We start from the raw sequence: 14,501 nt of genomic DNA, 5'->3' as shown, positions 1-14,501 counted from the left end.
GCGGCCATTTTCTCCAGGTAAACTGATCTCTATCGGCTGGAGATCAGTTGTAATAGCTGGAGATCTCCAGCTAGTATCAAGAGGTTCAAACCAAAAATGACCTGTGCTGCAACAGCGTAGCTTATATAAAGCAGCACGGAGGCTCAATATATCATAAACACTATATTAACAAACAAGTAAACACAGCTACATACAAAAACGGAGTGCAGGTGGAACAAATACATGCACGCAAAGCTACCAAACCATATGTACAAATATGACAATATTGAGAAGTTAAATCTGTAGCGTCAAAACCGCTTAACACAGTCTGGCTGTATATGAAAAGCCTTAGTCCAATGAAGTGGACCCAATCCAACGGAGCAATAGGACGTGAATTCTAGATAATTCCAGCGTTTCGATGTTCTTCTTCAGCTATCTGTTGGTACAACACAAACTGTGGGTGGAAATAATAAATCCCCAAATCATACTGGTAACAAACAGGATAAGAACAAAACAAGAAATCCTAATATATCATATACCACAAATAGATTAATTGAAACTCACTATATTCACCGACTGTACCATGAGTGATTCAATCTTTAAGCAAGACGTCCGTGGGTTCAAACTTCATTCTCCAAAATGGATGAGATAAAATTGCTGACAGGTAGGAATACGAAATCTATGAGCAGCAGGCTCTGCAGGCTTCCGTGTTTTACCCTGATGGCAGTTACACAGCTGGCCAGATCACAAGGGGGGATTCTTCACGGGGATTTGCTGCGGTTTAAAATAAATTTTTCCTCGGATTAAATTTTAGTTTATTCGTTGCAGCTCCGGGTTTTCCCAGGATGTTCAGTTTAAACCGCGTTAAATGCATGGCAACCCAAACCACTTTTGAACTGTTCTTTCCTGTTAACACGCATTTACTGTTTGGGATGCCCATGAAGAAATGTTTGCTTCGGTTGCTTTGTTAGCCCGCCCATGATGTTATAACCACACCCCCGATCACACGATTGGCTCCCGGAGTTTGGTGCCTCGCTGTCAGCACCACCTACTTCTCTGCAATATCAGCGGTGACCACCAGGTGTCCTATCTTTTCTTTTTTCAACTTCCAACACTGTTTGGTATCTTTACACAACTTTTGACTTAAGCTGATTGCTTGCGGGTGGGAGCCAATGGCATTAATTGTGAGGTCGCCTGTCCAACCCCATTCAAGTTGCCGTTGCTGTTGAGGGGACCACTTCCATCAGGCACAGCACGTTTGAACACCTTTCTTTTCCGCGATGTCCGGTTTGCAAAGAACCGCGGATGTTCATGGCGCATCGTGGAGGGAACGAGAAACCCTCGATTTACTGGCCATTTGGGGCGAGCATTCCATGCAGCGTGCTTTGCAGAAAACCCACCGTAACCTGGATGTTTTTGATAAGATCGCAAAGGAGATGGCGCGGAAGGGACATCACCGCTCTGCGCTTGAGTGCTGCACCAAAACCAAAGCTCTCCGGCGAGAGTACAAGAGAAGCGTGGCACATAACAACATCTCGGGTAATAGTGTCAAAAAATGCCTCTACTATGACCAGCTGCACATTATTCTTGGTGCTGACGAGACCATTTCCCCGCTGAGAGTAGCTCATTGCTCTACCCAACTATTGTTCTTTTGGCTCTCATGTCTGTTCTCAATGCTGCCCTTACTCCCAGTTTTTTGCATGGTTAATTGTGTTTGAGATCGGCTTTGCACTGAACATTTTGCACCTCCTTTCTTTCCCTGTATTTTCCGTCAGCCCATCTAAGCAGCAAATTTGTATTTTTTGTGTTCACACTTGTGTCAAAATCCACCGTTAACTTTTTCAAGGCAGGATACATCAGCGGTGCTGTCACCCCACCATCAGCAAACCAAGCCCTGTTTAAAAATTTGGCACAGGTACCCTAGTGAATTTGTGGTGCAATTCTAAATTGAGACTGATTGATTATTCATAGGCACTATCACTAATGTTTGTGTGTGTGTTAAGTGCCATCAAGTCACTTCCGACTCATGGCAACCCTATGAATCAATGTCCTCCAAAATGCCCTATCTTTAACAGTCTTGCTCAGATCTTGCAAACTGAGGGCCGTGGCTTCCTTTATAGAGCTAATCCATCTTTTGTTGGGTCTTTCTCGTTTCCTGCTGCCTTTAACTTGTCCTAGCATGATTGTCTTTTCCAGTGATTCTTGTCTTCTCATAATGTGACCAAAGTACCACAGCCTCAGTTTAGTCATTTTAGCTTCTAGGGTCAGTTTGGGCTTGATTTGATCTATAGCCTACTGATTTGTTTTTTTGGCAGTCCACGTTATCCGTAACACTCTTCTCCAATGCCACATTTCAAAGGAATCTACTTTCTTCCTATCAGCTTTCTTCATTGTCCAGCTTTCACACCCCATACATAGTAATAGGAATAAGATGGCATGAATTAACTTAATCTTGGTGGCCAGTGACACATCCTTACACTTCAGAATCTTTTCTAGCTCCTTCATGGCTGCCCTTCCCAGTCTCAATCTCCTTCTGATTTCTTGGCTGCAGTCTCCCTTTTGGTTGATGATGGAGCCAAGGAATAGAAAGTCTTCAACAATTTCAATTTCCTCATTGTCAACCTTAAAGTTGTGTAATTCTCCTGTAGTAATTACTTTTGTCTTCTTAATGTTCAGCTGTAGTCCTGCTTTGGCACTTTCTCTTTCAACTTTCAGCAGTAGTCGTTTCAAGTCTTCGCTATTTTCTGCCAGTAATGTATCTCAAATTATTAATGATCCTCCCTCCAATTTTCACTCCCCTGGGAACGTAAGGCTTTCCCCTCCTGAAAGTGCAGACAGGGGACAGCCAGCATGAGGGACAGCCAGCACGGGGACAAAAAATTTGAATGTGTAGCCAGACTTTACGAATCGACAACGAGGATGCTGTGTGGTAATGGTTTAGTGTGGTAATGGCCTATTTCTTTTGGATTGTGTATGCAGTGCAGAGTATAGGTTTTCCAAGTGCAGAAAGCAGAATGCCCCCACCCTCTACACCACAGCCCCATTTGTGCAGGTAGAAGAGGAGAGCTGTCTTTTTGTCTACATAAACTCTGTTTCTCCATGCAGTTCCTGCTTGTTAGACTACAGCATGTAAGTTTTCCTATTATCAGTAAAAATCCTTATTTTTCTGAACTGATATATTGTGTTTCTTTCAATTTCCAAATATTTAGTGAATTCTGGACAAAAGATGATAACTCACACAGCCGTGAGCTCTAGCCAGCAACATGCCATGGGACTAATTAAAGATGCTGACAAGGAACTCTCATTAGAAATCACCCAGAAAACTCCTGTAAGCCATCACATACCTGATGCCGACCAGACCAACCAATCACCCTCTCAGGGAACAAAGGGAACAAAACCTGCTGGGGTTTTTCCAGGTAAGACTAACCACGTGAGAATCCTTGAATCATCCATTGTTTTCAGACTAGTACCCAGATTATAAATCTTGGCCTAGACATAATCTGCCTGGAGGGTTGCAGTTAAACCACTGCAACATTAAGAAGTCACTCTTCTGTTTTTGTAGCATTTTATGCTAAGCAACCATCATCCACAAACATACTTTGCACATCTAGATGGGGATGCCACCTGTTTCTTATTTCAAGGAACTGTTCCTTGTTTAGTTATTTCAGACATAGTTACAGAAGATGAACAACACAATGGCCAAAACAACTTTAATTGAATATATCACCAGGATGACATATTCTAAGAAAGTATTGGTAATGGTCTGACACACCCTTTTCTTACAGTTTCAAAATATGTTTCTTATTTTGGAGCTTTTTGTGGGGAAATCCTACCTCTGGATGATCAAACGTTGTAGAATTCAGTATATGCAGAAAGTAGTCCTTGGATGGTACAATTTGACAGGCCTCCATCTTTTCTAATGTGACAGGCTGAAGAAGACACCAAGCAGTCAACCATTTTACCACATGTTCTACCACAGTTTTCATTACCTGACTGCCCTGATGAGTGGTAAAAATCTTCTTGCCATTTGGCAGGAATTTATTGACAGGCCAAGAGAGTTCACCCTGCTGCACCCTGGCTTGCTGAAAGCCACAAGTGGCTCATGGGGAATAATCCCAAACCCCACCACTGAGTGTCACAGAAGGAGGAGGTGAAGACAGCACCATGGCTTCAGCTCTGTGTAGGTGTGCAGCTACTGAGTGGCTAGTAGAACTTGGTGCTGGCAAGTGGTATCATCACCCCACACTTGTGCCAGGTTCCACTAGCCATTCAGTACCTGCGCAGTGCTGCTCCCATGGCCCCAGCAGCTCTGCTGCGACCTCTCAATGCTCCCTGGCAGGGGTGCAGCCTTCCCTCCCTCTTTGGCCATGCTTGTGGTAGGGGATGGAATATTGTTCAAAGCTAACAAATAGCTGGATTTCATGGCCGGATCAATACTGAACACCAGCGATGACAGTAATAAAATGAGGCTGTAATCCTGTGTACACGTATTTCAAAGTGTCCAATCAGTTCAGTGGGATTGATTTCTGCATCAGGCTATGACAAATACATCACTCAAATCGCCCTCCTGTTTTAATACTTCCCCTCCTTTTTACAGTGGTTCAGGTAATAATGTAAAGTATGCCCTTAGAAACATAATTCTGACTGCAGTCTGATGCTGGCTTCAAGGGCCCTCTAGCTGACTTGGGCCTTAGGAATTTTGTCCCCTAGCCTCCCCCCCCCCAGCCCTGTTTAGAAGCAAGTTTAACCCTATGTTTGTTGTTTATTTTTACAATGACAAAGCAATGCTCGGAGCCCCCAGCTGCTGGCCCTTGAAAAGCACACTTCCCTCACTGGCATTTTGATGCTTTAATAGGCACTTGCCAACATTTCATCTACGGTGGCTGCAAAGGCAATGAAAACAATTTCCTTCAGGAATCTGACTGCCTTGCTGAATGAGTACAAGCTCAGAGTAATAATCTGGAAATGGAACTCTTAGGGTACTATAGTACCAGGGAATCCACAGAGCAGCTATAACAATCCTCCTCATTCCGAGAGGTTAGCAACCCTAGCTGTGTACTACGTTTAGTTTCATCATTTCCCACTTTTTAAAAATAGAATTGGGAAGCAGTTTAAAGGAGAACGCTGCCATGGAAGGAGGTATTTTGCTTTTCATGCAGTTCTTCTACCAAAATTTGTCACTCAAAGCTTCTTTTTGTATTTACCTTTTGTTCCCACTTGTCTTTTGTCCCCTGGGGACCCGTAGCTTTTTCTCAAAGTGAGTAAAGTTGGGGGAGTTGCATAAGGGTAAAAAGTTACCATGTAGTTTTCTAACCTGGCAATCCCCTCTTTAAAGAGCAACCCCAGCAGCTGCATTCTCTTTTTACAAGTCAGGCAACATAATTACAAACTACAAGGTCTTCTCTGAGTAAGCCAGTGATGATAAAACATTAAGTATCAGAAATCCACTGAATATTGATTTTTATGGTAATTCTTAACATTGGTGGGAAGGAGTGTGTAAATTATGAGATGAAAATAATAAAATGATAGTTTTTGAAATTTACTGGTGTCAGGAATTTTTGACATTTCCTATCCAAAGGTAAATGTCATAATTCTCTATGAATGTTGATATTTACAGGTAATTCTAATGATTTTTAGAAACCAGCAAGAAATATCATATAATTCTGACATTTATTGACATTTACCAAATGATCATTTACTGGTAAAAGGACAACATTTATCCTGGCTGGTTTGTAGAAGATAAAACAAGCCTCCTGGGACAAGCATTTTGGATATTTTCTGATAAACCACAAGTACATTTGGCTGCCTAGAATCTTAGAAATAATCAGTAAATGTCAAAATGTACAAATCTTCAGATATTATAACATTGATTTAAAATGTCACTATTGTTTTAAAACTATAAATGTTATTGACAAGGTCTAACAGCCTAATCCTCATGTCTTCAGCAATTTGTGATATCCTTTAACATCAGAGCAAGGTGATCTGTGATGGTGGAGTATCCCCATGGAGAGAAGAGTAGAAAGGCTACATTTTATTTCCTACATTTTCACACAAAAGTTTCACACAATATGTCGATTATTTATTTATCTGTATTTATTTAGATATTGATGTCCTTCTTTTCTCCCTAGTGGGGATCCAAACTGTCTCACAACATCATTCTGTCCTCCTCCATTTTATCCTCACAATAACAATCCTGTGAGGTAGGTTAGGCTGAAAGTGTGTCACTGGCTCAAGGTCAACCAACAGGTTTCCACGGCAGAGTGGGGCTTCAAATGTGGCTCTTCCAGATCCTTGTCCAACTGTCTAACTATTAGACCACACCAGTGATAATCACATTTACACCTGAAAGGATTTGGATTAAGATTTAAAAGCTTTGTTAGCTTCCAGGTACATCACATTTAGCACTGTAAAAATGGTTGAAAAGCTCATTTCATTTTAGTCTGTTGCTATGAATATCATTCTAAGCAGCATGTGTTAAAATGAAGATGTAAGAACATGAGAAAATGTATTAATTGACGACAGAATGTAGGACAATGATTATCTCTTTTTTAAAATTATATTTATTCAATAAAATTAACAATAGCAAAAAAAAAATATATAGAAAAACATATAGCAGTCTTCATAATTTAAAATTATATATATATATATAATATATATAACATACTATATATATATAGTATGAGAGAGAGAGAGAGAGAGAGAGAGAGAGAGAGAGAGAGAGAGAGAGAGAGAGAGAGTGTAAACTTAAGAAAACACACCCTGAATTTCTATATTACAGCTTCACGGTTTAGTCTTCTTTAAAATAGCTAGACTGTCATCGCAGAAATTTGTCCTTTCCCACCCTTGATTATAAGAGTTTCCATTTTATTTACAGTTCGTAACCATAGTTCGTCTAGCTTCATTGTATCTGATATGCTGTTAACTTAATTAATACATATATTTCTTTTACTTTAACCAACCATTCCTCTATCTTTGGAGTCGTTTTTTGTTTCCAATGCCTGGCAAAATTCATTCTAGCAGCAGTTATCATGGGTACCCCCATACATCGTTTATCTTTAGTTAGGTTAGGGGCTAAATTTAACAAAAGTATCTCAGGTTTACATGGGATATCAATCTCCATTCCAACAGACAGATATTTCACTATTTCGGTCCAGAACGTTATAGCTCTCTCACACTTCCACCCCATATGAATGAAGTCTGCTTGTTTTTTATCGCAGTACCAGCAACTATCGTTCATTGATTTGTAGATTTTACTTATTCTAATTGGAGTTAAATGCCACATATATACCATCTTAATTAGATTTTATCTTATTTGCAAGCTAACTGAGAAATCCAATCCCTTTGAGAGAATATATTCCCATTCTTGATCGCTCAATGGTTTATCTAAATAAATGTTCCATTTGTCCCTATAGCCTAATGTTGGATTTAAATTTTCTTTTACTAAAATTGCATATATTTTTGAAGTTGAAGCTTTATCTTGAAGTATTAATTTCTCAAACTCAGAGTTTTCTCTAATTTCAGTTAATGCTTTTTCTTTTAAATTATTCCAATAATGTTTCATTTGTAAATATTCTATAAAGGTAATATTAACTTCTTTCATTACCAAAAAATTTTCTAGAGGTTCTAAATTATTATTATTTTTAATCCAATAATGATAATCATTCTGTTTATCTGTCTTTATTCTGCAAGGGAGTTTGAATTCTGGATTCTCGGGTAAGATGTTCCAAAGGAAGGAAGACAGTGGGGAAATATCTGGGGCTAGTTTCTCTGTTAATACATCACATTGTTTTAGAATATTAATGAAGTTATTATCTTTATAATAAAAAAAATTCCTATCATTTTTTTTTTACCCATGGCCATCTAGGACAATGATTATCTCACTCCAATTCTCAGTCCTGTTTGACTCTTTCTGTAAAATTGGAATAGGAGTCAGGGACTGAAAAGAAGTTCAGTATGTAGTTTGCCTTTCATACCTCCTCCCCAGAGCTTCTGTTCAGATGGGTGGGAAACTGACACAAAGAGAGGGGCTTTGTTCAGATTTCTTCATTCCCAGTTCTATTACATTGCGTTATAGATGTCTCATCCTGTTGGTTTCATTGATTTACACTGGGTAATCTGCCTTGACTCTGCATGAGAAAGGTGGATTATAAATAACATAAAATAAATAAAATATTTTCATCTGGGAGAGTTCCTGATGGGTGTTTTCACCTTCCCTCCGCTCTGGGGAAGGAGGAGGGATGATTGAAAGGGTTAGTTAATGGATTCTTATGTATATGTTGACAAATCACAGACTCAGAGGGAGCCATAAGGAGGGTTGGTGTACTGGTATGTGTGATGCCCAGTTCAAAAGGGGAGGAAAAGCCCTCTTGTCTTTGCAGGGAGGGATTACCAGTATACATTGGCTTGGCAGGACCCTGTCAGATCCAGGGATAAACCTGGAAACAGTGTAGTTAAGCCCTCTAGTCTGAGATGAGAGACCAAATGAGCCAGGCAGGTACAGTGGTTAGGGTTTCAGACTAGGATCTAGGAGACCCAGGTTCAAATCCCCACACTGCCATTAAAGTTTGCTGGGTGACCTTGGGCCAGTCACATACTCTTCAGCCTAACTTATCTCACAAGGTTGTTGTGAGGATAGAATGGAGAAGATAACAATTTAAGCCACTTTGGGACCCCACTGGGTGAACGGTGGGATATAAATGAAACAAATTACCAGGTATTAAGAAGTTCTGGCACATATCCTTGTTAGTCCTATTTGGAGGAGACAGCACTGGAGACTCATGGCATTTTTTTATAGAAGTATAAAGGTAGAGCACAGGTGGAGCCACAGAGGCACACCTACACTACAGCAGATCTGCTACCTCACATCAGACTCCGAGAGAGAGAGAGATTCTGTACCTTCCAAGGTGCTTCAGCTAGCTCCAGCAGAGTCCGTCTGTCCTCTCTCTGTCCTTCCAACATCTCACTGTGCTTTCTTTTCATAGATACCCATCTTATTAAATCATGTGTATCCAACATGTGGCCCCACAAGCCAAATGCAGCCTGCCTGACCCCAGGGTGTGGGCCACCTGAGATTTTTAGTTTTAAAAAAGTTTGAGCTATTAAGGTTTAGTTCCACTACAATTACATCATGAAACCAGGGCATTGTGAAGAATTGCTGACAAAAGGAAAATTGCTATGAATAAAGCCTCCAATGTGCTTAAATCATGTTTGAGTCATGTCGAATACTTGTACACTAAACCTGGACCCTCTTGACTCTGACATTCAGGGATGATGATGTTGTCAAATCTGAAGTAGTGGCTAAGATTCGGGATAGATGCACTACACAGAGCCTCATATATTAAGTGGCCCACTACTGGAAAAACTTGGACATCCCTGTCTATTGAGAGGATATCTACAGCAATTGAGGCACATTTATTACTCCTGTTGTCATGATCTCCAGTGATCACTGCCCAAGCCAGCAAATGGGGTATTTAAATAATACATTCCATGTGTACTAGCGTTTCTATAATGCCTATCCAACAAACATTCCCAGTTTTATTTACAAGAGCATCCTGTGTCCTTCGCACACCCCACTTTGGTTTTACTGTCGTAACATTTTGTATAAAAAAGCAGGAAAATGTTGCTGCAGAACACTAGTTGTGCATTTGTTTGAGGATGGAATTACATGAAATACTCAGTGCAGGGCTGCTGATCAAATAGCCGAAGTCAATTTCCTCATCTCTGTTGTTCTTGTTACACAACTTATCCCATGGCTTAACATCACCCCATTTTGTGTTCTTGCTGCCAGTGGACAATGAGGTGAAGTGGGAGCAAGGTAAGCAATCTCCCATGTCTTTTTTTGGGGGGGTGGGGGGCAAAAGAGAAGGGCAGCTTGACACGGGGAAGTCATTTTTTGTGGGAGTCGTGTCACATCGACGCTGTGGTTTTAGCCTTAAAGCAGCATCTAATACTGTCTTTTCTTTTGAGTAGCCAGTTATGGATGCGGAGGCTGATAATTTAACACAGACTTACGTGCAAAGCAGTACTTCTTTGTTGTTCACTATTAATAGATGTATGTGGATTTTTATAGGAATGTTGAATCAATTTTATAGTGCTTTCTGGGAGCATGTAAGGAATTTTTTTTAGTGCTTATAGATGCATATTATAGTTTTTTCATCATTCATACCCCATTCAAGACAGTACACACTTCTTGAAATGAAGTGGCTCCTGAGGTAACTCAGCAGTAAACATTTTGCAGTGTATGTTCACTCTATACATATCAAGGGAAACCTGGGCACTTCTGTTTGGAAATTTGCCCAAATGAACCCATCTACAGGGATATAATTATGTTGTTTCTGATAGGACCATCTCCACACAAAACGTTTCTTTACAACTTCTGACAAAAGAAAGGAGAATTTCCCATAATCATGCCATCTAAATGTGAACACACATACCCTAATTTTAGCTACCAATAGCAGCATTTTGTTGGTTCAACAAATTCTGGCAAGCAATGCAGCAATAGCAGTTGTCAACGCCCGCAGCCATGGCAATCCATTTCTGGCAGCCAGAATGTCTGCCAGTGAACATAAGTTCTCTCTACAAAGCTACCATTGTACTTACAGCATTGTTATAAAACGTCTGTCTTTGTTGGCATCTTGGGTTGGTGTTGCACTGCCTAGAAATTACATGCAAAACACACACTCGTATTTTGCTTTTGTGAAGTTTGTGTGTGGAATTCCCTGCACAGTCTGGAGCCCTCAGAGCCTCTTGGAAGGATGGTAATTCCCTTGGATCTGTTTGATGATTTACAGAGTTCTGGGCCATGGGATTCATTGTTAAGCTCCAGTCTAGGAGGACAAAACAAACAGACTGAAGACACCCTCTCACTCCAGCTGGACTTCTGAACTCAGGAGATGGGTATTGAGGGGTAAATTCAACGTTCAGAGCTTAACTAGTGTCCTGTACACACACAAAGCTGCCTTGTAATGAATCAGACCACTGGTCTATCAGGGTCAGTATTGTCTACTCTGACCAGCAGTAGCTTTCCAGGGTCTTAAGCAGAGGACTTTCACGCCACCTGCTACCTGGTTCTTTTAACTGGAGGTGCCAGGGATTGAACCCAGGACCTTCTGCATGCAAAGCAAATGATCTACAACTGAGCCATGTCCTCTTCCTCAATGGAAAACTTTTCAGAAGCTAACTGTACATTGTTCTCTCTAGTGGGGCAAGCAAGAGTTTCCTTAGGGCAATTTAGGCTAGGAAAATTACATGCGAGATGTTCCCTCATGCTAGTGCCCTGGTTCAATTCTGGGTCCCCCAAGGATGTTTGTAAGTTAAAATTAAAATGGAAGATTACAAATTCACGGTGCTGTCCCAAGCACAATTACACTCTTCCAATGGATTTACCATTTATTTCCAATGGATTTAGAAGTGTCTAACTATGTTTAGGACAGTACAAGTACTGTCTTGTTTGGTCCTAGCCAGCTGCAGGATCATCATTCTTTTTTGGTCAGCTCTGCTCTTTACATGTTAGCATTCTCAGGTTATGTTCATTAACTTTGTTTTACTGATCTTACTGTGACATAACCAGACCCGTAGCCATGGGGGGAAGGGAAAGAGGGGCAATGTCCCATCAAACAGTTTTCATTTCCATCAGTCAGCAGTGTTCCTCTTCGTGCTTTCTGTCCAGGAAAGCAAGTGAGAAAATGCTGGACATATAAATGTTTGGTACTTTCTATTGAGCAACCAATAGATGCAACCAAGCCTGAATAGGACAGCCAGATACACAGCACTCCTTGCCCAATCAGAGCTCTGGCTTTCTCTAGCCATCCAATCCTCAGCATCAGGAGGTGGGGATGCAGGCTAGTTTGGCTTGTCTCAGCATTCTATTCCCTGCCCACTCCTCTCTCAATCTATCAAAGGTCCTGGGTTCTGCTGGGCATCTGCACACTGCAATTGGTCCTGTTGGGCTTGCAAAAGTGCCCCCCCCCAACTTTGAGTTTCCACTGCAGAAATTCTCTAGTTTGATTTTGGTTCTGTTTGGCTTGGCACATTGGCTTCTGCTTCTGCTGGGATTACCGAGTTCTGCAGTGGTTCTGTTGGGCTTGTTGTTGGTTCTTCTATGGGAGACATTTGAGCAGTGATTGCTGCTTGCAAGCATGCTTTTGCCTTTGAAGCAGCTTGGAGGTGTTTTTTTAAGGATATTACAGAGCTTGAGAAGGTGCAGAAAAGAGCAACCAAAATGATTAGGGGACTAGAGCAACTGTCCTGTGGAGAGCAGTTAAGACGCTTAGGGCTGTTTAGTTTGGAAAGAAGGCGGCTAAGGGGAGACTTGATAGAGGGCTATAAAATTATGCATGGTTTGGAGAAAGTGGACAGTTTTTCTCCCTCTCCCAAAATACTAGAACGCAAGGTCATCTGTTGGGTGACAGATTCAAAACAGATAAACGGAAGTATTTTTTCACCCAACGCATAGTTAAATTGTGGAACACCCTGCCCCAGGTTGTGGTGATGGCTGCCAACTTGGAAGGCTTTTAGAGAGGTGTGGACATATTCATGGAGGAAAGGGGTATTCGTGGCTATTAGTTAAAATGGATACTAGTCATGCTGCATACCTATTCTCTCTAGTATCAGAGGAGCAATGCCTATTATTTTGGGTGCTGTTGAACACAGGCAGGATGGTGCTGCTGCAGTCGTCTTGTTTGGGGGCTTCCTAGAGGCACCTGGTTGGCCACTGTGTGAACAGACTGCTGGACTAGATGGACCTTGGTCTGATCCAGCGGGGCCTTTCTTATGTTCTTATTTTTTTCCCTCCATAGGAAATAATGGAGGATGGCTGGGGACACCCTGCTCAGGGGCCCATAGAATTGGACCTCTTGGTCCAATCTTCTTGAAATTTGGGAGTTATTTAAACGACAGATACCAGCAGCTCCACTGCAATTTTGTTGCCTGTATCTTTAAAAACACCCCACCACCACCCAGAAAGTTTCCTCATGTGGAATAATGGACCCAAAAACTTCAGAAACCTGAAAAAAACCCTGAATACCATACCAGTATTTGGGAATATCAGGAATACTTATATGTTTGGGTCCAGTATACCTATGATTTTTTAAAAGTTCTGCTTCCCTGCTTCCAAACCAGTTTCTTTTTTGAAAAAGCAACCAGCTCTAAATGCTATCATTACTGAAATCATGTATAAAATTAACAGATTTGCTATAGTGTAAATTATTTTGAAGTTATTGAGGCAGGATTATTGCTATGTTTTGGCTGTTTTTTTTCCCCAGTTTCTAGAACCTCAGGGAAAGATACAGATGATAAGAATAAAAATGACATTGTGGTGTTAAAGAGCACTCAAACTGGAAAGAGCCACCCAGTTCCAGAAACAGGTAATTGTGTTGCTGTGTTTTTTTAACCACTTTCTTTTTCAGAGAGCTAGATTAATGAATGAGATCACAATTATTTTCCCCCCACTCAGATTAAACAGGACATTGGAAAAAACAAAGCATGCCTCCCTGATACTAAAAGCCTTGGGTCTCACTAGTAGAGATGATGGGAGATGAGTGATGTAGCTTATATTGGGTTCAGTTTTCTAAATTGATTTTAAACTGTTGCAAGAATGATAACAATAGACAATACAAAAATGACTTGCATCTTGTGTGTGCATTAAAAAAATATTCTGCCTAGTTTGCTCCCCAGGTCCATTTCAAGTTGTGAAAATGTTACCAGAGGGAGGCTTAAGTCCCATCAGCCCATGCACTGAAGTCCCGGTCCAAATCAAACCTGCCTGAGGATTACGTTCTCAGCACAGAACTCCCAGAGCATGTCTGTCCACCCTGTGGACTTTGTAATATGAAAACTGGCCTTCTTACTTGGAAGGCATCCAACAAGATGTGGAACTACTTTCTGCAAAGCAAGAATCCTCCTGTTTACCTGCTGTTGAAAAAACAAAAGCCCAGTAGCACTTTAACATGGCCACCCGTAGTGTTAACCTGCTGTTATTCATTGTATAGCACAGAGACAACATTTCATATCAGAGAGGGCTGGGTAGCCCATTGTTTGAAAATGTTTAGCTTTGCTTACTTGCTTTCTTTAGGAGTTCCACTATTGACACTCTTTGACTTCTTTTTCTAGGTGCTGTCCTACCGCTGGCTTTAGGGTTGGCCATCACTGCTTTGCTGCTGCTCATGGTAGCTTGCCGATTGCACTTAGTGAGAAAGAAACTGAAGAAAGCTCGGCCCATTATGTCTGAGGAATCAGATTACCTCATAAATGGGATGTATCTGTAAAGCAGGATTCAGGTTGCTTCCTTTCCTTCCTCAAGCTTTCCCGAAATGGTGTGCCTCTTGCATTAAAGAAAAAAAAACCTCATGTTTAAAAGCTACTACCTTCAAAACATTTATTTTAAGATCTACGGTAAAGTTAGATGTGCACAGTATGGCTTCCTCTGCCACAGCTGTAGGAGTCTCCTATGCTTGGTGAATGAGGCAAATCTAACATGCTATGTTCTGTGTTGGTGTCAGCTCTAGTCCCATGATAATCCCATA

The 14,501-nt window shown here is 41.1% G+C and overlaps 1 protein-coding gene across 1 annotated transcript in view; it reads left to right on the top strand.

Annotated features, from left to right (window-relative positions):
* The window catches only part of LRP11 (LDL receptor related protein 11), a 42,312-nt gene extending 27,954 nt beyond the window's left edge, over window positions 1-14,358 (top strand). Inside the window, 3 exon segments of the mRNA XM_056853105.1 lie at window positions 3,189-3,395; window positions 13,242-13,343; window positions 14,089-14,358. Of these exon segments, the coding sequence (XP_056709083.1) occupies window positions 3,189-3,395; window positions 13,242-13,343; window positions 14,089-14,243 (464 nt within the window). The 3' untranslated portion in view covers window positions 14,244-14,358.
* Window positions 14,359-14,501: the final 143 nt, after the last annotated feature.

Source organism: Euleptes europaea, chromosome 7 (assembly GCF_029931775.1).
Source record: "Euleptes europaea isolate rEulEur1 chromosome 7, rEulEur1.hap1, whole genome shotgun sequence".
NCBI lineage: Eukaryota > Metazoa > Chordata > Lepidosauria > Squamata > Sphaerodactylidae > Euleptes > Euleptes europaea.
This window is presented reverse-complemented; position numbering and strand designations above follow the sequence as displayed.